This window comes from Rhinatrema bivittatum, chromosome 4 (genome assembly GCF_901001135.1).
Source record: "Rhinatrema bivittatum chromosome 4, aRhiBiv1.1, whole genome shotgun sequence".
NCBI lineage: Eukaryota > Metazoa > Chordata > Amphibia > Gymnophiona > Rhinatrematidae > Rhinatrema > Rhinatrema bivittatum.
Window position 1 is genome coordinate 272,443,939 of NC_042618.1, and position 25,587 is coordinate 272,469,525.

General features: G+C 46.4%; 1 protein-coding gene across 1 annotated transcript in view; it reads right to left on the bottom strand.

Annotated features, from left to right (window-relative positions):
* Positions 1-25,587, bottom strand: part of PARVB (parvin beta) — a 465,356-nt gene that overhangs the window by 249,193 nt on the left and 190,576 nt on the right. The window contains 1 exon segment of the mRNA XM_029600119.1: positions 13,634-13,736. Within this exon segment, the coding sequence (XP_029455979.1) occupies positions 13,634-13,736 (103 nt within the window).

The following is a 25,587-nucleotide window of genomic DNA, read 5'->3' on the forward strand; positions in this document are numbered from 1 at the left end:
TGGCTTACCCTTGAATCGTTGAAGGACCATGTATAGTGGCAGCCGAGGGTGGGCTGCTGAGTCCATCTGTCTACACTAAGGAAAACGAAATTATCAGGTAAGTAATTTCTCCATTTCCTAGCGTGTAGCAGATGGACTCAGGACCAATGGGATGTATAAAAGCTACTCCCGAACTGGGTGGGAGGCTGCCCGTGGTCCATTAAGGATTGCTCTTGCAAATGCTGTGTCCTCCCGAGCCTGAACATCCAGACGGTAGAATCTGGAGAAGGTATGGATGGAGGACCACGTTGCAGCCCTGCAGATCTCAGCAGGTGACAGCATTCTAGTTTCTGCCCAGGAAACCGCCTGGGCTCTGGTGGAATGGGCCATGACCTGTAGAGGTGGTGGTTTTCCCGCTTCTACGTAGGCCGCCTTGATGACTTCCTTGATCCAGCGGGCAATGGTTGCCCGCGAGGCCACTTCCCCTTGCCTCTTCCCCGCTGTGAAGGACGAAAAGGTGGTCCGTCTTTCGTACTGGTTCCAACATTTCCAGATATCTGGATAGGAGTCTGCCGATATCGAGATGACGTAGACTACGGGCTTCTTCCGACTTCTTCAAGCCATCCATCGCAGGTAGTGAGATGGTTTGGTTAAGGTGGAAGTATGAGACCACTTTGGGGAGGAAGGAGGGAACCGTGTTTAGCTGAATGGTCTCCGGGGTGAGTCTGAGGAATGGCTCACAGCAGGACAGGGCCTGTAGCTCTGAGATGCGGCGGGCCAAGCACATGGCCAGCAAGAACACCGTCTTCAAGGTTAACAGACAGAGGGACAGCCTTGGAGGGGTCTGAAGGCGGATCCCGCTAGGAATTCCAAGACGAGGTTGAGGTTCCACAGGGGCACTGGCCACTTTAGTGGCGGGCGAATGTGTTTGACTCCTTTCAGGAAGCGTGATACATCTGGGTGCGAGGCTAAGCTGTCGTCCTCGCTCCTGGAGCCGTAGCATGACAATGCGGCCACCTGTACCTTGATGGAGTTGAGGGACAGACCCTTCTGTTGTCCGTTCTGTAAGAATTCCAGGATCACAGGAACTTTAGAGGAACGTGGTTTAACATTGTGGTCTTCGCACCAGGCCTCAAAGACTCTCCAGGTCCTTATGTATGTTAGAGATGTGGAGAACTTGCGTGCTCGGAGGAGAGTATCTATTACTGCCCCCGAGTATCCCCTCTTTCTCAGGCGGGCCCTCTCAATGGCCAGACCGTAAGAGAGAATTGAGCTGGGTCCTCGTGGAGGATGGGACCTTGTTGTAGCAGGTCTCTGTGTGGAGGCAGGGGTAGTGGATTCCCTGCCAGTAGTCTTCTCATGTCTGCGTACCAGGGTCTTCTTGGCCAGTCCAGGGCCACCAGAAGAACTAGCCCCCTGTGCCGCTGAATCTTGTGAATGATTGCACCCAGCAAGGGCCACGGTGGAAAGGCGTATAGCAGGGTCCCCGGTGGCCAGGCCTGTACCAGGGCGTCGATCCCCTGGGACTGCGGATCCCGCCTGCGGCTGAAGTATCTGGGTACTTGAGCGTTAAATCTGTTTGCTAGAAGATCCATGTCTGGAGTCCCCCACCGATTCACTATCATCTTGAAGGCTGTGGGTGACAGCTTCCATTCTCCCGGGTTTAGACTTTCCCTGCTGAGGAAGTCTGCCGTGGTGTTGTCCTTCCCGGCGATGTGGACGGCGGAGATGTCCTAGAGATTTGCTTCCACCCACGCCATCAGAGGGTCTATTTCTAAGGACACCTGTTGGCTTCTGGTTCCGCCCTGCCGGTTGATGTAGGCCACCGTCGTGGCATTGTCCGACATCACTCTGACCGCTTTGTCTCGAAGTCTGTGGGCGAACCGCAGGCAGGCTAATCTGACCGCCCGTGCTTCTAGGCGGTTGATGTTCCACCCCGCCCTCTTCTTCATTCCACCGCCCTTGGGCGGTTTAACTCTTCGCAGTGTGCTCCCCACCCATGTAGGCTGGCATCTGTGATGAGCAGGGTCCAGGTTGGGGAGGATAGTCTTGATCCCCGGCTCACGTGGCTGGTCTGTAGCCACCACCTTAGCTGGGTCCGGACTCTGCCCGGTAGTGGTAGACGTACGGTGTAGTTCTGGGATCGTGGGCTCCACCGTGATAGGAGTGAGCGTTGCAGGGGCCTCATGTGGGCCCGCGCCCATGGCACCACTTCCAGTGTGGATGCCATTAGTCCGAGGACTTGCAGGTAATCCCATGCTGTGGGACGAGGGGCGCTCAGCAAGGTCTGGAGCCAGTCCCACAGCTTTGATCTCCTTGTGGGGGTCAGGCAGACCTTGTCTTCCTTGGTGTCGAATCGGACTCCTAGGTATTCCAGCGACTGCGAGGGCTGTAGGGAGCTCTTGTTTGTGTTGACTACCCATCCCAGGCTCTCCAGTAGGGCTATGACTCTACTGGTTGCTTGGTGGCTTTCCTCCGGTGATTTTGCTCTGATCAGCCAATCGTCCAGGTAAGGATGAACGATGATTCCTTCCTTCCTGAGTGTTGCCACCACCACTATTACCTTGGTGAACGTCCGGGGTGCAGTGGCTAACCCGAAGGGTAGTGCCCGGAACTGGTAGTGACGATTCAGGACCTTGAAGCGTAGGTAGCGCTGGTGTTCCTGATGAATTGGGATGTGTAAGTAGGCCTCCGACAGGTCCAGGGATGTGAGGAACTCTCCTGGCTGTATTGCACGTATGACCGATCGTAGGGTTTCCATGCGGAAGCGTGGGATCCTTAGGTGTCGGTTGACCGACTTGAGGTCCAGGATGGACCTGAATGTATCCTCTTTCTTGGGTACGATAAAGTAAATGGAGTAATGTCTAGTATTTGTTTCCCGTGTAGGTACCAGGGTTACGGCCTCGAGGGCCAGAAGTCTGGTCAGTGTAGCTTCCACTGCCGCCCTCTTGCGGAGGTCGTGGCAGGGAGATTCCACAAACTTGTCCGGAGGGGTTCGAAGGAAGTCTAGGTAGTACCCTTCTCGGATGATGGCTAGGACCCATTTGTCCGAAGTTATCTCGACCCATCTGCGGTAGAATAGGGTTAGCCTGCCCCCTATGGCTTCTTCCCTTGGATGGGTCGGCTGAATCTCATTGTGGGGTGCGGCTGGGGCCTGGACCCGAGTTGGTTCCCCCTCTTGTTGTGTTTGTTCCGAAAGGACTGGTTCCTGCCCGTAGGGCGGGGGCGCTTGATAGTTGTTCTTGTAAGGGTTGAAGCGCTGTGAGCTTCTGCCTCTGGTGGTCCTGGGAAAAGGACGCTGGTTTCTCTTTGTCTTGTCTTCCGGCAGGCGAGGTAATGGGGAGTCGCCCCATTTGTTAGCCAGTTTCTCTAGTTCACTGCCGAACAGGAGGGATCCCTTGAAGGGCATTCTCGTGAGGCGTGTTTTGGAGGAGGTGTCAGCCAACCAATTTCGAAGCCAGAGTTGTCTCCTGGCTGCCACTGTGGATGACACTCCTCTGGCTGCTCTGCGCACTAGATCGGAAGCCGCGTCAGTGAGGAATGATAGTGCTGATTCCATGTCTTCTCCCGAGGTGTGGTTCCTGGCTTGGGGTAAACAGGAACGTGTCACCACGGTGCAGCAGGCCGCAATCTGCAGGGACATGGCTGCCACCCTCAAATGCTTGTTTTAGTATGGCTTCCAGGCACCGGTCATGTGCATCCTTGAGCGCCGCTCCTCCCTCCACTGGGATGGTAGTGCGCTTAGCGACCGCACAAACTATGGCGTCCACTCTAGGGCACGCCAGAAGCTCCTTGGTTGCTGGGTCCAGGGGGTACATGGCCGATAAGGCTCGACCCCCTTTGAATGAGGACTCCGGCGCATTCCACTCCAGGTCAATTAGCTGTTTGTGCAGCCTGTAAGAGAGGAAAATGGCGAGACGTCTGTCGAAGGCCCTCCAGCAGGGGGTTCATTCTAGGTTCCCCCAGAGTGCCTTGGCCCAGGATAGCGCGTTCCGATAGGCATTGGGATACAAGGTCCGGAAGCTCATCCTTTGAGAAGAAGCGTCTCATGGTTCGGTGTGGCTCTGTTCCCGAGAGAAGTTCTCCCTCCTCAAGGGGCTTGACGACTTCTTTGGAGAAATCCGTGTCCCTGTAGGTGGGGCTTCTGGGTGGTGGGAGCCTGTGCCTAGGCCTCGAAGGTCCTGGGGCATGAGGGTCTTCCGGTGTCGTATATGGCTGGTCCGCCCGGGGTTCAGTTTGCCTTTTGACAAAGGCGTGAATCCCCTTAAATAACTCTACCCAGGAGATCGATGCTGGGTCTAAGTTGAGGAGCGCCGGTTCCCTGGGGGTCCCCGTCTGTGGGATGGACTCACTGGGGCCTGCTAGGTCCGGGGTGCCCCCTGAGGAGCTAGCACTGGGCCCTGGGTGGGACTGGCCCTGACCTGGATATCCCAGGGCCTCCTCACAGTGTGCGTGTAGGGCGACTGCTTCCTCGCTCTGTGTGGCTCTGATGTGGCATGCTGGGCAGAGGCCTTGAGCTTTTATTCCTGTTTCTGGAGGTGCCATTTCTGTGGACGCGTAAGCTCTTATGCGCTCCATTGCGTCTGATATGTGCGCGCAGATGTGCGCCTAGCCGTAGATGTGCGCCTTGTACTGTGCGCGTAACTTATGTGCGTAAGGTTTTATGTGCGCCTAAGATTATGCGCACAAATAATTTTGTGCGCTTAGCTTAATTTGTGCGCTCAGATCGGACGGCGGGCGGCACGGCGAACAAGGCCAAGATGGCGACGGCGAGCATGCGGGCAATATGGCGACCTCCTTGGAGGGTCTCCACGTGGGCAAACCCTGGAACAGCCGGGGCCTAGCCCTGCTAGGGCGGATCAACCCGGCGGCACAGATTCCGATCGCCGACCTGTGCTCCTCCTCGATCTTCGGAGACCGGATTAAGTAGAAGATTTCCACCTTACCTTGTCTTCGGCGCTTCCCGGTTTTGCTCCGGGCGGTCTCCGGCTGCGGGGGGAAAGGGCAAATATCTTCACCGCCTCGCTCGAGGGGGTGCACCCGCTGCCTCTCAGCCGCGCCCGAGATCGGGGGCTAAGTCCTCGCCGCGATTTGGCCGCCGGACCGAGGCTGCCTCTACGCCCGCGCCCAAGGATTCGGGGGCTAGGTCCCTGCTGCGAATCGGCCACCAGACCGAGGCTCACCTCCGCACGGAAATCACCTCGGGAAACTCAACTGGGGAAGGGACCCGAGGTTATCACCGCAGGAGTGTGGGGCTCGTCTTTCTTCTTTAAATTTCGGTTTTGTCTTCAATTTTGGTCTAACGCTCTGAGAGCGTGCAGATAGTCCCTAACTGCTATGGAGACGGAAAATACTGAGGAGCTGCACTTCCTGCAGGGATATATGTACTAGGGGCTGACGTCAGATTGAAATCTAATCCGTCTCCAACTGCTAACAGGAGTACACTATACCCATTGGTCCTGAGTCCATCTGCTACACGCTAGGAAAGTATTTCTTTTTAATTTATATTCTTTTCAGGCACTTCGAAAGCAGTGCATAAGTTCTTGGAGGAGAAGTCCATTACCTGCTATTACCTGCTATTAATTAAGTTTACTTAGAAAATAGCCACTGCTATTACTAGCAATGGTAACATGAAATAGACTTCGTTTTTGGGTACTTGCCAGATTCTTATGGCCTGGATTGGCCACTGTTGGAAACAGGATGCTGGGCTTGATGGACCTTTGGTCTGACCCAGTATGGCATGTTCTTATGTTCTTATAGTATGTTCAGTAGGTATTTCTCTGTCCTCAAACAGCTCAATCTAAGGTCATACCTGAGACAAAGGAGGGTAAATTGAAACAGCAGCAGGATTTGAACCCACTGCTCTGACCACTAGGCTACTCCTCCCACTGCAAGATCTAAATATCTATACTCTAAGAAAAGCAGGATAGGCAAAATTTGATAGAGATATTTAAATACCTCTAAGATTTCCATGCAGAGGACATGGCCTCTTTCAACAGAAGGGAGGCTCTAGGACAAGAGGTCATGGAATGACAGTGAAAGAGGGAATAATCTAAGAGAATAATTCTTTACAGAGAGGGTAGTGCATACATGGAACAGCCTCCCTGTAGAGATGATGGAAATAAGGGCAGTATTTGAATTCAAGAAAACATTGGAATAGCAGAGCATCTCTGAGAAAGTGGTAGGAATTATAAAGCTAAGTAGTTGGTATGGAAAGAGCAGATTAGATAGGCCACATGATTTTTTTTTCTACTGTCACATTTCTGAGTTTTCTGTGACCCAGGTCAGCTCATTACTTTCCTATTTACCAAAATTAAGAATCATTGAATTAGATGAAAATATGTTCTCACTTCAACTGATGTTTAAATGAATATGGTCAAATATATTAGAACACTAGTTGTGACTGAATCTTGGTTTGTTCTGAATCTGTAATATATTTATTGTAAAGACTGGATTTAATAGACCCATCTAATTTATGCCTGGATATCTTCAATTAAAAATTTAGTTCAGTACTGATCCTTGTTTCTCTCCCTTTAGACCTCAGGTTTTCAACAATTGTAAACATTTTAAAATGTATCAATACATAGGAAAAGGTTATCTGTATCATTGTCTAGATCTTTGACAAAGAATTTTTAAAATTTACTTTCATGTTTTCATTTGATATTCTACCTTCTTTTACATAGGACACAAGGTGGATTACAAAATATGATAGGAGAACGTCATTACAGGGAGAAAAAGGACAGGACACTAGTATGTAAGAGTCAAGCATCAATAAAAGAGGTAGTTCTGCAGGGAACCCAGTTACAAAATACAGACAAGGAGGTAAGGAGATGTGGTGGGGGGAAGGAACGAGGGAGGGAAGACTCAGCTAACCAAGTAATGCAAGGCCAGAGGAGACTCCAAATAACAATGGGGCAGACAAGGAGGCAGAGGACATCAAATAATATTGAAGCAACTGAGTGGTTTCAGGTAGAAATTGGTAAACTCAGAATATGTAGGGGCGCTCAAAAGTTATAACAACTGTGGTGAGACAAGGGGGAAAGGTTGTGTTAAATAGACTGGAGGAGAGAGGCAATTGAGAATACAAACAGCAATCGATTTCTAGGCAATGAATTACAATGGTGAGCAAGGGGGAGAGGCAAACACAGGAAGACAGGGAGGGTAAAAGTAAGAGCAATACTGTAATGGAGGCAGTCAGGGAAATGGGGGAATCAAGAATGCAGGGAGCAATATGGGGGATTCTGGAGATGTAGGGGAACTCAAAATTGCAACAGAAGCACCATCCCCCTGTGACTCTCGATCTTCTGAATCACCCTGCCCAATATGGGCCACGGGGGAAAGGCATATATAGCTCGCCCTCCAGCCACTCCTGCATGAGGGCATCAATGCCCAAGGACTTCGGATCTCTCCTGTGACTGAAGAAACGAAGAACCTTTGCAGTGCAAGAAGTCGCTAGTAGGTCCAGAAACAGAAGGCCCCAGCAGTCCACTACCAGCTAAAACGCCTTATTTGACAATTCCCATTCTCCTGGATCTAGACTCTGTCTGCTGAGAAAGTCCCTTCTTACAATGTCTTTTCCTGCAATGTGCACGGCTGAGATCTCCTGAAGATGCACTTCTGCCCATCCCAAAAGATGGGCTATTTCCTATGATACTTGCTGGGTCTTGGTTCCTCCCTGCCAATTGATGTATGCCACTGTCATCATGTTGTCAGGCATTATTCAGATCGCGTGACCCTGCAATCGATCAACAAACCACAAGCATGCCAGCCAAAACGCATGGGCTTCCAGGTGATTAATACTCCAGAGAGACTCTTCTGCACTCCAGCACCCTTGTGCTGTCAGCTCCTAACGGTGGAGGCTTGCATCTGTCACGAATACTAGCCAGTCCAGTGAGATTAGGGAAAGCTCCTTTATCAGATGATCCACAGTTAACCACCACTGCAGCTGTGTGCAGACCATCAGCAGATAAAGCCAAATCAAATAGTCCTGAGATTGTGGGCTCCAATGAGACAACAGAGTGCGCTGATGAGGACGAATATGCGCCCCTTGCCCAAGGCACCACTTCCAGGTTGCCGCCATCAATCTGAGCACCTGAGGATAGAACCACACTGTCGGGCGTATTTTGTTCATCAATAAACGCACTTGTTCATCAACTTCTGAATATGATCCTCCGGCAGGAATAACCTGCCCTGTTTCATGTCAAACCGAACACAGAGATACTGTAGTGATTGGGAAAGCTGAAGACTGCTCTTAGCCAGGTTGATCACCCAACCAAGTTTCTATAACAAGGAGATCACCTTGTGCGGCACCAGGAGACTCTCTTCTTGGCCCGAATCAGCCAGTCGTCCAAGTACCTGTGGACCAGAATCCCATCCTCTCTCAACTCTGCTGCCACCACTACCATAATCTTGGAAAAAGTTCTGAGCACGGTGGCCAAACCAAAAGGTAGCGCTCGAAACTGATGACGCCGCCCCAAAACCACAAAGTACAGAAATCGTTTAATGCCCTAGCCAGAATAAGGATATGCAGGTACGCCTCAGACAAATCCAAGGGAATCAGAAATTCTCCCATCTGCACAGCCATTATCACTGAGCACAAGGCTTCCAGGCAAAAATGAGTCACCCGCAAATGATGTTGACCCCCTTGAGATCTATGATGGGGTGAAAAGAGGCCTCCTTCATGTGCACAATGAAATAAATGGAATACTGACCCTCATTTTCTTGTGACATGGGCACTGGAACTACAGCCTGCAGGCTGAGGGGCCTTGAGAATGTTCACTGCACTGCCTGTCTCTTCTGCAGAAAGTTACAGGGAGACACCATGAAACCATCCTGGAGAACAGAACGAAGCTCCAGAGCACAGCCATCTCTTTATCACCTCCAGAACCTACTGGTCTGAAATGATCTCGACCCACTTCCAATAAAAAAAAAGAGAGGCGACCCCCCTATCTCCAGCACACCTGCATTGGGAGACTCGGGGGTGCTCCACTACCCGAGCCTGTGCCCTGTCTGGGCTGCCTGGGATGAAAGGACCAAGACCTATCCAAAGCTCAAGCTCTCTGAAAGATCGCTGCTCTGCAGGGTCAAAAATGTTTGAAACCCTAGTATAACCTCTCATTCTGGAGAAGCATGGTGTCTACTTCTTATCTTCTGGTAACCGAGGAACCTGGGACTCACCCCACTTATTGGCGATTTTTTTTTTTTCAGCTTGCTCCCAAACAAAAGTGAACCTTCAAAGGGCAATTTCATAAAGTTAGACTTTGAAATTGCATCAGCCAACCAACGTCTAAGCCATAGCTGATGCCTAGCCACTATTACCGAAGCCATCCCTCTGGCCAAAGCGCAGATAAAATCACAGCCCACATCTGCCAAAAAAGGCGGCTGCTGATTCCATCACTGTTCCGGAATTCACACCAGACTCATTGATCTCCTGAGAGAGAAGTAAAAAAGAGCAAGTCAGCAGGAACAACAAGAAGCTATCTGCAAATTCATTGCCATCGCTTCAAAGGCCTGCTTAAGGATAGCCTCAATTCTCCTATCCTGTGCATCCTTCAAGGCTGTTCCCCCTTCTACGGGGATAGTCCACACAAGTGCACCCACTTTCAGAAAATGCAATTGTTCTTGTGCAGCTGGATCCAGGGGATACAGACCTTCCAAGGACATTCCCCTTTAAAATTAGCTTCTGGGGCGCCCCATTTAAGATCAATCAATTCTTGAATGGCCTCCATAATAGTGAAGAAACATGAGGCTTTACGCAAAGAAATCAAAATGGGATCTTTCTTTGGCTCAGACATGAATTCAGCTCCGCTGGTACCCCAGCATCTTCAATGTCTGGGAAATCAGAGCAGGTAACTCATCTCTATGAAAGAAATGCAACACAGTTCTATATGGCTCCAATCCTGGAGGAATTTCCCCATCCTCCAGGGAGTAAGAATCAGTATCATCATCTGTGCCATCTGCGTCCCTATTGGGAAGACCCTCAGCAGGACTAAGTGTACACCGACGCTTACCCACAGTATCAGGCACGTGGGAATCCACAGCCTGCAATCCTGAACCATTAAGATTGGCCCTGAGCCAAGGACTGCACCTGAGATCCATGCTAAAATCAGGGGGCTTTAGTCCTGCACCCAATGAACTACCTTCCCCCGCTAAGGAAACAGTTAGGGAAGCCCCAATTATCAGGCAACACCTCTGACAGCTCTTTTTCCATTCCCGCATCAAGCTGGGAAGAACCGGGCTTAGTAAATCAGACAGAGGCAATTCTCCCTGAGCCTCCAAACCATGCTGATACGCCAGGCTGAAATGCCCAAAAATGGCAAGCAGCACAAAGGGCAAGGCACTTAGGCTTCTTTGCTATTGTCGCCATCAGGTTGTAGGTATGCTCTAACAGGCATTTGATAACAGTGCGCCCAGCTATGTGTGCGCTGCAAAAATAGGCACCCAAAATTCATGCACCCAAAAAATTAGGTGCTCAACACAGTGCCCTGATATGCACACAAAACTGAGTGCCCACCAGGACACTCAGACAATGTGCATAATTAAATGCATGCATGTGTGTGAGCGCACAAAGCAGCTCTCAGGCAGGCACCCTTACACGCTCAACTAGGAGCACAAACTGGACGTACAGCTGGGCATACTAGCACGAATCAACAAAAGTGAAGACAGTCTATTGTGCAAGAAAAATTGCACGAAAAACGCCGCCATGGCCTACCATGCGGTGAACTCAAGCTCGAGAGCGGGGCCTAATCAAAAAGACTTCTCAACCTGCTAAACTGCCCACATCCCCTAACCTCCCCCGGAGGCGGGAATGAACGTCTGATCGGTGCGCCAAGCAAGGAGACCGGAAGCTGAGAGGAATACTTACTTAACTCCCCTTCTTCTCTCTTCCTTTTTTTTTTTTTTTTAATTACCTGAGCTCAGCCCGTCTGAATACAAGGTCAGTCTCCAGCTACAGCGGGAGAGGGCAAGGACCATCACCACCGCGCTCTGCTTCCTGCACCCTCTTGCCTTTCAACTTTTTTTTTTTTTTTTTTTTTACAGCTAAGTCCACACCAGCTGGAAACCAGCTACCAGTCCAAGGCACTCATATGAGGGAGGGATTCAAGGATATCACCTCAGGAATTCTCGACAGAGAGGGACCATATAGTATCACCACAGGAGAGCAGGGCGAATAATTTTCCTTCTTCTTTTCTCCATCTGCTGGAGACAGAGAATAAGGTGGGCTGATGTCAGTGCAGGGGTATATATACCACAATGTCAGCTTGCTCCATCTCAATCTGCCTGGTAGAGGTGCATAACCCACTGTTTCTGGATCCACCTTGTCCATATGCAAAGAAAACACAGAGGATAGAGGATGGAAATGAAAGAAATGGGGTAACCTCTGTTAACTTTAGGTATATCATTTCTGCATGGAATTAACTGCATAGAGCAGCATTTACTACCCTAAACGGACCATTTGGGTCTTTATCTGTTGTCATTGACTAGGTTCCTATGTTTAGCAGAATTATCATTAATTTGCTCATCACAAAGGTCAGACTAACCAGCCTACAGTTCCCAGCCTCCTCCTCATTTCCATTTTTGTGAAGAGGAACCACATCTGCCTGTCTCCAGTCCTCTGGAACTACTCCCATCTCTAAAGAAGCATTGAAAAGGTCTGCCAGAATTTCTCTAATACCCTTGGATACCCTGTCTGGCCCCATCATCTACTTTAATATTTTTTAATTGACAGTTTTTATTGAAAGCCAGTATACAAACAAACACCATATATAAATCAATAAAAACGTGAAATTTGACATTCATTTTCAGTGCAATTTACCTCATTTTCAATCCTATTTATTTTTGTTTTATTTTGTCCTGCTCCTTCCACAGTAAACCCCAAACAGAAATATTTGTCAAGCAATTCGCTTTTTCCTCATTAGCCTCGACATATTCCTCTCCTTCACTCAATGTCTCACAATGCTAGTTTTGCACTCCTTCCTATTACTAACATATCATGCTTTTCATATGCACTCACACTCCCGACACTTAGAATCCTATTTTCATTTTCTATAGGGAAACAGCCCAGTTCAATTGCAATCTCAGAAAGGTCACAGCACACTGTTATGGCATTGAGCATTTTTAAAACCACTCTGTCTTTGGGTAAGGTTTGTGCCCACCAGCTGACTCTCTTTAACTAGTTTCCTACAAGGAAAAGATAGCTCTAGTGTTTAAAGAATCACTTATTGCACAGAGATTCACATTACAAAAAATGCCAAAACAGGTATTGTGCAAATTTCTGTTATAAAGGAAGAAACCTAGCATCATGTAATGTTCATGCATCTCCTTTTTTTCTAATCCATAGTAGTCTCACTCTCAACATGTGAATGGCAAGGTCAGGTTGAATGTGCATCAAAAAAATCTTAAGCGTGAAGCAGCTGAGAAATAGCACAGCTGCATTCAAAACCCCAAAGCAGTATAGTAGGGAGCTGCTGTCAAAAGAATGCATTAGCTTGGAATAATAGAACTACACAGTGCTATTGGTGAGCACTGTATGCACTAATATGTTAAAGGAATAAATGATGCCTGTAGAGTTATTAAAACAGCAAGTTCTATTCACTGCAACAGCAGAATGACTTCCAGTCTATAAGAAAACAGATGCATCTAAGATAACCAATTCAAATACTACTTAGCCAACACCTACTTCCCAATTGGCCTTCATTTAATGAGAGCTGGAAGTAGGGAAAGGCTTGCAGTATTTCATGACTTATTTTATAGTTTTAGCTTTCACATTTTTAAACAAATGAAATCCCTAAAGGAACCTGTAATTGGTATCACTATGGTACATAAAAGCAGCCTTAGCTTTTGATAAAGATGACAGCTCTATGAACTGATGCTCAAGCTCCTATGTCTAGTTTGTCAATTTTAGTTTTTCAGTTTTTAACACAAAACAAGCAAGGTGGTAATATTTTCTCCAAAATTAAATTAACATGTTTATTTGTCTGTTCTGCTAGAAATGTAGAAAATGTAGAAAAATGTAATGTAAGTTACAAGCATTTTGATAAGATTTAATATATATACATCTAATTGATTATGGAGCAGACATTTGACAGCAATTCGTTTCACTTGGTGTTCTATAATCATGAGCAGAGGCAACTAAAAAGGTGACCTAATGTTTATAACAATTAACTGCCATTCATTCATCTTTGAACCATTATGTTTCTTATAAAATGGCTCTAAACCAGAGCATCAAACAACAATTTAATTCATGCTACAGAGGTTAATAGCAGAGGGCTGAGTTTAAAACTGCTATCTTGAATTAATTGAGTGCAGCAGGCCACTGCTTGGGAGACTTTATGCATTCAATTGAAGCAACATGTTCTGGAATGTACTGAAAGAAGATATGGCACTAAGCGGGACTGTTGTCTCTTCCCATCTCATTTCAGAATCATCAAACTAAGCCTAAAGCAAGGTGGGAACAATGTCCTAAAGAGGTATTTCAATCTAAGGGCCTCATTTTCTAAAGTATCGCAGGCCTGCGATACTTTAGAAGATGAGGGACGGGGGGCGAAATGGGGGGCGGGCCTGTGCTAGCCGGCAGTGATCGCACCATCGCGGTGCGATCGCTGCCGGTTTTGCACCCAATAGCTCCCGACTGCATACGCTCATTTCAACTTACCTAAAAGCTTCTGCAGAACTTGTCCATCATAAAGATCCTCCTCCAGGTTTTTGACAATTATTCTTTCTTCCACTAGAACTTCATTAATCCAGTCAATCAGTACCTAAGATATACCAAATTCACTTTACGTTACAGTTAGAAGTTTGAAGCAGGCTAGTCTAAGGAAGATGAGATTTGTGCAAATTTCAAAATTGAGCTGAAATTTGTTAACTTCATAATAGATTTTGAAAACTACTCTGCCAAGCATGGGTGTCGACATCAATAGGGCAAGGATGGAGATGGTGGGAACAAATGTTCTCTTGGTACATGCAAAGCCATAAATTATTACAGATACTATTAAGCTTTTTTTTTTTTTAATTTAGACTTTATATTCCACCTAATCGCTATACACCACAAAGTGGATTACAATAAAATAATTTCTATACTACTCTCTAAACAAGTTAACACAAAGTCTCTCCCAACAAATAAAACCCATCTCTAATTACTACCTCCCCCATCTTAAACCCTCAATCCCCTCTCATAACCTCCCAATCCCTCAATGGCACTGAACAGACTCATCTGTCCTAGTTCATAGAGCTTTTGCTCTACTGAGCAGGCATGTATTCTGCCTCATGAGCCCCTCAGTTGATTGCAGAGCTTAGCTTTAGCTAGGTAGTCGACACTCCAAAGGGGTGGGGTAGATATTAAGCATGGCTAATTCATCCTCTTGTCTATAGAGAACTCCATTTATAGTAAGCAAACTTGCTTTCTCCGTAGTCAAGAAGGACTGAATTAGCCATGACACAAGGGGAGTCCAATGCAGAGGGTTGCGTTGTGGAGCATTCACTGAAAAAGCAACCTGGACCCCTTCCCTCCTTCATGCAGAGTGAACTACTAAGTGAACAGACTGCTTGTCCAAAGCTACTGGAGGGATTATCTAGATAATGGGATCTGAAGGGATGACATGATGACTAAGTTGCAAGCTTTGACAGAGTCTGTGATCTGGAGGCCAGCCAGAGTATAGCAATCTGTGATACAGTCTCCAAGCCAGAGAGACAATGTGCACTTGGCAACTGCTATTTCTAGTCTATTTGGATCATAAGAGACAAAAAAGTTGAGAAGCTTGACAACGTGTTTGAGGTCTCTTCAGATAATAAGGCAAAGCCCTTTTGCAGCTCAGTGAATGGAGGGCCTTCTCCCTTTCATGGGCATGAGGTCTAGGAAAGAATGTGGAGAAGATACAACCCAATTTACAAAAGAGAATGTATGGAAAGAGCTAGGAAACCTGAAAGAGGACAAGTCTATGGGACCAGATGAAGTACATCCTAGGATACCGAGGGAGCTCAGAGATTGCTGGCAGGTCCACTGAAAGACCTGTACAATAGAACCCTGGAAACAGGAGTGGTGCCGCATGATTGAAGAAGAGTGGTAGTGGTCCCGCTTCAAGAGTGGTAGTAGAGAGGAGGCTAGAAGCTACAGGCCAGTTAGCCTCACATCAGTGGTGGGAAAATTAATGGAGATTCTGCTGAAAGAAAGAATTGTGAACTAGTTTACATTCTGGTGTGTTAATGGATCCGAGGCAGCATGGATAAACCAGTTGAACATCCTGCCAGACAAATCTGATTGACTTTTATGACTGGGTGACGAGAGAACTGGATCAAGAAGAGCGCTCAATGTGATTTACTTATAGTTCAGCAAAATTTTAATAAGGTCCCGCATAAGAGGCTCGTGAATAAAATGAGAAGCTTGAGTGTGGGTGCCAAAGTGGCGGAGTGGAATACTAACTGGTTACTGACAGGAAACAATGTGTAATGGTAAATGGAATCCCTCCATTCTCTCTGATGAGGGAATGGTGTTAAGTGTAATGCCTCAAGAATCCTTTTGGGTCTGGTTATGTTTGCCTTTTGCAGATGATACTAAGATCTGCAACAGAGAGAATACACCTGAAGGAGTAGAGAGACTGAAAAGTGTTTTTAAGAAAAACTGAAGAGTGGTGAAGATTTGAAAGCTGAGATTCAATGATAAGAAATGCAGAGTCATGCACCTGGTGTGGCGGAAATCCAAAAGAGCTGTATGTGATGGGAGGTGAAAGACTATCATGAACAGACCAGGACAGGGACCTTGGGGTGATTGTGTCTGCGATTTGAAAGCAGCAAAGTAATGTAACAAGGCAATAGCTAAAGCCAGAAAGATGCTAGGCTGCATAAAGAGAGTTATAACTAATAGGAAAAGGGAAGTTATAATGCCCTTGGTACAGATCCTTGGTGAGGGCCTCACCTGGAGTACTGTGTTGGTTTCTGGAGACTGTATCTCAAAAGGATAGAGACAGGATGGAAAGTGACCCAAACTGTGTGGGACCTGTTTCAGACAGACCTATGAGGAGAGGCTGAAGGATCTAATATGTATACCTTTGAGGAGAGGAGGTATGGGGAGATCTGATACAGACCTTCAGATACCAGACAGGTATCAACGATGCACAAACTTCAAAACTTTTCCGTTGGAAAGAGTAGAACTAGGAGGTCATGATTTGAAACTCCAGGGGGGATGACTAAGAACCTATATAAGGAAAGACTTCTTCACAGAGAGGGTGGTGAATGCTGGAATGCCCTCCCAGAAGAGGTAGTGAAGATGAGACAGTTAATGATTTCAAAAGAGAATGAGACAAACACTGAGGATCCCTAAAGAAACATTCTAAATGGTGTAACTTGCATGGAGCAGCGGTTACCTCCCTTAATAGAACACATGGGGGTAATCTGCACGAGGCAGCAGTTACTCCCATAAGCAAATTGCTAGGCTGACTAGATGGACCATTTGGTCTTTTTTTTTCTACTGTCATTACTATGTTACTATGTAGATATTTTGTAAATGATTTGTTTTTGCTATATCTATCGAGTTATCTTCTGCTATTGGCTCCTCTTCCCCCAGTTCCAGAACCCCTCTTTTATTGTAACTTTTGCCTTCCTCTATGTTTTGGTTAATGTTATTCCCCTTTGTTCCTTGTAAACCGATCTGATATGATCTGTATCATGAATGTCGGTATAAAAAAAAGCACTAAATAAATAAATAAAATAGATGAAAAGCCAAGGACTACTTTTGGCAGAAACTTCTTGGGGTGGGAGTGGAGCACCACCTTGTTAAAAAAAAAAACTGTGAATCCTTATATCGCAAGTTTTCCAGGAAGAACTTATACTTCAAAGAAAATTTGGTTTATGTTTTTCCATACTTTGCCTGAAAGTGTGCAGAGGGGCTTCCCACTTGAGAAATGAGTGACTGGAGGGGATTTTAGGAGCTTCAAAGATTCAAGAGCAAATGCTTAAGATTATATTTTCCTCCTTAGTCCTGGACTGGATATGTGGACTTTCAGTTTGCATTTTTTTTTTTCATTTTTTCTCATTGGATTCCTAAGGTCAAGGGTGGGGGAAGGGAATAAATGAAAAATTTTGTGGAATACAAATGTGTTATAGCCTTATCCTGTAATGTGTATTACAATGTGCCTTGATAAAGATATACTGAAAAAAAACTGCATGGATGGTGAGTAATAAACCAATGCCTGAAGCTCACTGACTCTTCTAGCTGACATAAAGGCAACTAGGTATACTACTTTTAAGGAAGCTAACAGTTGATAAGGTGTTTCATTAATTGTACCCAATACAACATTAAGGACCCATGGTGCTAGCGGTTTTTGCGACTGAAGATCTCATATGCCACAAGCCTTTCATGAACTTCAACACTAAAGGATGTATAGACTTCAGTTTGCCCCCAAACTGAACATGGTAAGCTACAATGATGCTGAGATACACTTAGATCAATGACCTGCTGAGACCCTAGAAGAAGAGGAAGAAAATACTGCAGAAACTCTTTAGGCGTGCAGGCAAATGGGTCCCAGGGAGTTTGCTTGACACCAAGATGAAACTTTCTTCCATTTAGAACCGTAAGACCTTCTGGCTGAAGGCGTCCTGGTGGAGATCACAATATCCCTCAACTTCCTTGGGCAATGACAACGATGAGATTAGTATCAGGCCATCAGGTTAAGAGAAGGAAGATTTGGATGACAGAATACCCTCTTCTTGAGTTAGCAAACTCAGATCAGATCCCAGAGGGATCAGAGGGCCGACTGACAATCTGACAAGGTACAAGAACCATACCTATCTGGGCCATACTGGATCAAGGTTCAAAGGCCGAACACTCACTCCAATGGGAACAGCACTCTTTTTTTCCAGGGAGTTTATTCATGCCCCAGTGAATTATTACGTAGGACAAGATTCGACTTGACAAAGTTGATAATGAACCCCAGAAACTGAAGGAGCTGGATTGTCTTCTGCAGGGAATCCAAAACCCCTGCTTGAGAAGACCCTGTCACTAACTAGTTGTCCAGGGAAGGAAAGACACAAATTCCCGAGGTATGAAGGTGCGCTGCAACTACAAGTAGGCATTTCCTGAAGACCTTCGAGGCTACAGAGAGCACAAAATGGAGAGCCTTGTATTGATAGTGAAAGGAATCCAATACAAGGGGAGGTATTTCCAGTGGGAGTATGAGTATGTGAGCATAGGCATATTTCAGCATCAGGGTGCACATCCAGTCTCCCAACTGAATGAAGGGCAGAATAGTGTGGAGAGAATCCATTTAAAATTTCTCCTGTAACAGACTCTTGTTTAAACTTTGTAAATCCAGGATGAGTCTCAACCCTCCCCCCTCCCCTAACTTCTTGGAGATAAGAAAATGGCTGAGAAGCAACACCACCTTGAGATGGAACTGGGGTCCAGATTGAAGGCCAAACAATGGTGCAGTACTGGAAAAACTGGAGAAGTGCAAATGGTAATCAGATTCCACAATTCTAAAAAGTCAACAGTCCTTGGTGATCTTTTGCCATTCTTCCAGGATAAGGTAAATCCTCCCCTCTACTGGAGGGATCAAGGCGTGAGGGTCAACTCCCATCAAAAACTAGATCCCGGTTTAGGCTGTGTTTGTTGTGGCAATCTTCGACTGATGTCTGTTGCACTGATGTCCACAAACTATAAGCTGCTGTTGTGGAAGCACAGGTGGCACATGATAATGTTGAAATTGGTGGAAGGGGGAGTCTCTGGAAGAAGGAGCATTTAAAAGTGAAGTAAGGATGCCTAGAAAAATGACAGTGGATCAGGTCCTATCAAGAGAGATTGGATGGCAGCATGCTGACTCCTTTATTTGGGTGATTGTTTCCCTGAACTTTGTTTCTGAAGAGGCATCCCCTGAAAAGGGCACATCAGCCAATGAATGTCCTCACACAAGCTGCTGGCTCTCAACCAAGTCATCCATCCTGCTCCAATAGTCGCTGCAAAAGATCTTGCTGTGGTATCAAATGATTCATAAACCGAGCAGAAGAGATGACCTTCACACTCCTCTGCATCCAGAAGAGTCTGTTGATAATCTGCCTGTCTGTTTAGAGACTATCATGGGTTTCAGCTTGTTGATATAATTGTACAAGTACTGCACCAGGTAAAACTGGTGGGCACAATGCAGACATTAAACATTGAGCTCTGGAAGACCTTTTTCCCAAAATTATCCAACAGTTTAGAGTCCTTACCCAATGGGGTGCAAGAGAAGATACTAGGTCTTCTCAGCCTGTATTAATACTGATTCCACTACCACTGATTGATATGGTAGCTGAACCACTCCAAACCCAGAGCATTGATGTACCCTATATACTGCATTTCAGATCTAGTTTTAAGAACATAAGAAATTGCTATACTGGGTCAGACCAAGGGTCCATCAAGCCCAGCATCCTGTTTCCAACAGGGGCCAATCCCGGCTACAAGTACCTGCCAAGTACCCAAAAACTAAGTATATCCTCCATTACTGAAGCTGGTAATAGAAATGGCTATTTTCTAAGTCAACTTGATTAATAGCAGGTAATGGACTTCTCCTCCAAGAACTTGTCCAAACCTTTTTTAAACCCAGCTACACTAACTGCACTATCCACAACCCTGGCAACAAACTCCAGAGTTTAATTGTGCATTGAGTGAAAAATAATTTTCTCCGATTAGTTTTATATGTGCCACATGCTAACTTCATGGCGTGCCCCCTAGTCCTTCTAGTATCTGAAAGAATAACTAACCGATTCACATTTACCCGATCTAGACCTCTCATGATTTTAAAGACCTCTATCATATCCCCCCTCAGTCGTCTCATCTCCAAGCAGAACAGCCCTAACCTCTTTAGTCTTTCCTCATAGGGGAGCAGTTCCATCCCCTTTATCATTTTGGTCGCCCTTCTCTGTACCTTCTCAATTGCAACTATATCTTTCTTGAGATGCGGCAACCAGAATTGTACACAGTACTCAAGGTGCGGTCTCACCTTTGAGCGATACAGAGGCATTATGACATCCTCCATTTTATTCACCATTCCCTTCCTAATAATTCCTAACATTCTGTTTGCTTTTTTGACTGCCACAGCACACTGAGCCGACGTTTTCAAAGTATTATCCACTATGACGCCCAGATCTCTTTCCTGGGTGGTAGCTCGTAATATGGAACCTAACATCGTGAATATGGAACCTAACATCTGGCCACTGAGGGCAGGACATCAGATTTCCCCACATTTTCATTTGTAAATCCTGCAAGATCAAACGAACCAAGATTGCTGAGACTTGGATGGAGTTTCCAGAATCCCGAGAAGTCCAAAGACCTCAGTGCATGAGTCCTTGCCTTTACAAATGTTGTCTCCGAGCACTATATCCAACTTATCCAACGCTCATTTTTATTCGGGAAGGGAGGGAGGATGACATCTGCAGAGAGGGAAATGCACAGCAAGGACTTGCTCCAGCTACAGATTGCACCTCCCAGCTGGCTGGCTGGCTCCACACTACTGCCTCACAGCTCCTTCTCTCCCCTATCACTGCTGAAGGAACTGAGAGCAGCTGCAAAAAACTTGCCCACTTCCCTTCCCTCCTTTCCACCTCCCAATTATTTAAAGCAACCCTCTGCTGAACCAGAGCATGTTAGGTAGCTTGAGATATGAGATAGCAGAGTTGCTTACCTGTAACAGGTGTTCTCACAGGACAGCAGGATGTTAGTCCTCACATGTGGGTGACATCATCAGGATGGAGCCCAATCACGGAACACTTTTGTCAAAATTTCTAGAACTTTGACTAGCACACTGAGCATGCCCAGCATGCCACCAACCCTGCATCCAGCAGGGGTCCCCCTTCAGTCTCTTTTGTAATAAAAAGTACGAGGGAAAACTAAAATAAGAAAATGTAAACGAACCCAACTCCGCAGGGTGGCAGGCAGGTTTCGTGAGGACTAACATCCTGCTGACCTGTGAGAACACCTGTTATGGGTAAGCAACTCTGCTTTCTCACAGGACAAGTAGGATGGTAGACCTCAAATGTGGGTGATTAGCAAGCTACAGGATGCCCGAATGTCATGTAGCCAAAACACCTAACGACATGCAACAGGCACAACAACTGTGGTAGTTTTGGTTATCAGGGCAGCCTGGTCATCTCCCTGGGTTACAGGAAGGAAGTTGGGTTATTATACAGGAAACAAATTTTGCATGACCGATTGGCCGAAGATGGAATCCTTTCTACCAGCCTTGTCGAGGCAATAATGAGATGCAAATGTATGGAGGGAGCTCCATGTGGCAGCTCTGCAGATGACAGCAAGAGGTACGGAACAGGTATGCCACTGTCGTTGCCATTGCTCTTACTGAGTATGCTTTAACAAGTTCCTGAAGAGGAAGTCCTGCTTGATGATAGCAAAAAGAAATGCAATCTGCTAGCTAGGTGGATAGAGTCTGTTTGCCTACTGAAGCACCCAATTTTGTTTTATCGAAAGAGACAAACAATTTGGTGGGCTTTCTATATGCTGCAGTGCAATCTAAATAAAAGGCAAGAGCGCTTTTACAGTCCAAGGAGTGTAGAGCTCGCTCACCTGGCTGTGAGTGAGGTCTTGGAAAAAAGGTAGGAAGAGTATTGGATTGATTTACGTGAAACTCAGACTACTTTCTGGAGGAATTTAGGGTGAGTACGGAGTACCACATGGTCGTGAAGAAATCTGGTATAAGGTGGATATGTTACTAGTGCATGTAACTCACTAACTCTGCGAACAGATGTTATGGCTACTAGAAAGATCACCTTCCAAGTAAGATGGCGAAGCTCGCAGGAATGTAGGGGCTTGAAAGGAGGCTTCATAAGTCGTGCTAGAACAGCATGAAGGTCCCATGTGGGAACTGGAGGGCGTAGTGGAGGCTTAAGTTGTAGTAAACCTCTCATGAAGCGAGCCACGAGTGGTTGTACTGATATCATGGCATTTCCTATACCTTTGTGATAAGCGGCTATAGCGCTAATGTGTACTCGGATGGAGGAAGTTTATAGGCTAGACTCAGAGATGCCAGAGGTAGACCAGGAACCTTGATGTGGGACAGGAAAAAGGGTCTATTTCCTTTGTTGTGCACCACGATGAAAATCTTTTCCATTTTGACGATACGATCTTCTAGTAGAAGGCTTTTGTGAAGCTACGAGAACTTGGAATATACTGTCAGAAAGGTTCAAAGATTGCAGAATCAACCTTTCAACATCCAAGCTGTCAGGGAAAGCAAGTGGAGGTTGGGATGATGTAATAGACCACTGTTCTGTGTTATTAGCATTGGATCTATGCCCAGGCAAATTGGTTGCTGGACTGATAGGTCACAGAGGATGGGAAACCAAACCTGACGTGGCCAGTGAGGAGCTATGAGAATCATTGTGCCCCTGTCCTGTTGTAACTTCATGAGAATCTTGCTGATGAGTGGAAGTGGAGGGTAGGCATAGAGGAAACCCATTGACCATGAGTGGCGAAAGCATCCCGTGGAGATGTCTTGTGTCTGTGTGCTGCGGTGTAGAGTAGAAATTGCTCACTTTGGTTGTTTATTGATGCAAAGAGGTCTATTTGAAATATGCAGTTTGCTACAGTGGGATCCAGGGACCATTCGTGGGGATGAAAGGTCCGACTGAGGTTGTCCGCTATCACATTGTCCATGACTGCCAGGTAGGGCGCTCTCAGTAGCATGGAATGGGAGCGAGCCTAGGCCCATATCTGCGCTGTCTCTTGGCATAGTAGATAAGAGCCTGTGCCACCTTGTTTGTTCAGGTACCACACTGCTACATGATTGTCTGTTTGGATCAGGAGTACTTTGTTTGAGAGGCAATCCTGAAAGGCGAAGAGGGCATATCGAATTGCCCGGAGCTCCAGAAAGTTTATCTGATGCTTTGCTTCCATCGTGGTCAAGATTCCATGGGTTTGGAGATTGTTGACATGGGCCCCCCACCCGGGGTGGATGATTCTGTCGTTGATATGATTTGAGATTGTGGAGGTTGAAAAGGTAGTCCTATTAATACATTGGACTCCTGTATCCACCAAGCCAGGGAGAGACGAAGTTGGTTGGTGACGTGGACAATGAGAGGCATCTTTTGACTTGACTGGGACCACTGGGATTTTAAAATCCATTGCATCACTCTCATGGCCAGTCGAGCCATGGGAATTACATGGACTGTGGACGCCATGTGACCCAGCAAGGTCAAGAGATGACAAGCCGTAGTGGTTCGGCAAGATTGCACTGATTTGGCTATGGTTAATATTGTGCCTGCCCTGTTCTCTGGGAGAAACGCTTTTGCCTGGATGGTGTCTAGATCTGCTCCTATGAACGATATTGTGTGCGATGGAGTCAGATTTGACTTGGGGTAGTTTATTAGAAACCCCAGTGATTGGAGTGACTTAAGTGCTCTCCTTTGAGTCTGAGCCCTGATTAAGCCAATCATCTAGGTATGGATAGACGTGGACGTTGTTTTTTCGCAAATGGGCTGCTACAACTGCCAGGCATTTTGTGAATACTCGCGGAGCTGATGCGAGTCCGAATGGTAGTACACGGTATTGAAAATTATGTTGACCTACTGTGAATCTGAGGTATTTGAAATGAGGATGGTATATTGCAATGTGTGCGTAAGCCTCCTGAAGGTCTAGAGAGCAGAGCCAATCTTTCTGTTGTAGTAGTGGAAGCATGGTACCCAAGGTTACCATTCTGAACTTTTCCTTTTTGAGATATTTGTTTAGGGCACGTAGGTCCAAAATTGGACGACTGCCTCCTGATGTTTTTGGAATTAGGAAGTAGTGAGAGTAGAACCCTTGACCCCACTGTTGTCGAGGTACTGGTTCTACAGCATTCGATTGCAGAAGGGTCGAGAGCTCCGCCTCGAGGAGCGGGGAGTGAATGTTTGGATTTGGATTTGTGACTGGACGCAGCAACCCGTTTGGTGGTATAGTGAGAAAGTTTAGATGGTATCCTTGATTGACCAGTTAGGACCCATTGATCCGTCGTGATGGTGTGCCATAGATTGGAAAAATAATATAGAAAAAGCCTTAATGGGCAAAACGATAAATGCATGCATTTACTGTTTTGCAGAAAATTAAAATGGGACTGAAAAGAAAAGAAAGAACCTTTTGAATTTGAAAATCCTGCTGAAGCAGCAGTTTGCGAAACATGGTACCGTGTTGGCATGAATTAACCAACAAACGGGGAAGTAGTGCACTTTTTTAGTAATTTTTGTGAAAATGCTTTAAAAAATCTTTAAAAATTGGAACAATGATTAAAAGTGTATCCTTTTGATTTATCGATGGAGCACACACGGGGCTCTAAAAAGATAGCAAAGTGAAGAGGTTTATCTGATGGTCCCTAGATTATTATTCATTGTAATTTTGTGGGACTACATCTTGTGTAATAGATTGGAAAAATGGCACAAATGACCTCCCACTGGAATGGAAAGGAAGGGATTGGCTGCTGCTCTCTGAGAGTCAAAACCCAGAAGCTAGACCTGTTTGTGGGGCTGGTTGGGCTTTTGGCGCTCTAACCTGACGAGCCTGACCTCTTTGTGGAGGTTTAGATTGTCGTGGATGAGGATGAGATTGAGGTGGATAATACCTTCTTGGTTTGTAGGTAAACCATCTTGGATCTCATCTGAAAGATCTGTTTCTTGGATTTTAGTGCCAAATACGTTTGTCACCAGTACATGGAAGGTCCGCTAATCTGTCTTGGACCTCTTATCGTAAGTCAGAGGACTTGAGCCATGCCCAGCGTCTGGCACTTATGCCTGCTGCAGAAACCCTGGAGGCGGTATCAAAGATATCATATACCGCCCTTACTTCATACTTGCCAGCATCAAGACCTTTGAGGAAGATGTTGTTGAGCCCTTCTTGATATTCATCTGGTAGAGATTCAGAATACTCTTGGACCCTCTTCCAAGGTTTCTGGAATATTGAGTCATATACAGCTGGTATGCTGCTATGCGTGCTATGAGCATTGATCCGTGGACGACTCTTCGTCTGAAGGTGTCTAACGATTTCTGCTCTTTCCTGGAGGTGCCGAAGAATGAGGCCTGGATCTTTTAGACTTCTTTTGAGCAGACTCCACAACCACAGACTGACGGTGCTGGTGTTTGAGGTAGTTGTGGGTGGATCCTTGGGCCGGTGGCAGAATGACCATGCCCCCCGGGGGAAGATCCCAAGAGGGACCACCGGTCAGGCTCAGAGTATGGAGACAGACACACACTAGTTCTTTTATTAGACAGTATATGGAACCACCAGAGGTGGCAGTAGTGAGCTGGAACACCCAGCTGGGCTGTAGTCCCTCAGATACTGGAACAGCGATCCTGGATGACTGAGCTGTAGAGAAACTGAATATAGTGAGTAGGCAGGGTATGCAGAGTTCAGGAACAGAACCTTGATGGTAACACTCACACAATAGTCTCTTAGAAGCAGCCCAGGAGCTGGAAGAAGTAGGCCCTCGAGGAGCGAGTACCTAGTTCCAGGGAATGCTCTGAGAGAGAGATGGTAACTCACTGGTGTTGTAGGCAGCGATGACTTCCTGGCAGAAGTGGTATTCAGTAGCATAGTCGGGAACGTGGGCCCTCGAGGAGCGAGTACCGGTTCCAGACTGCGATCTGAAAAGCAAAGAGAATCGAGGC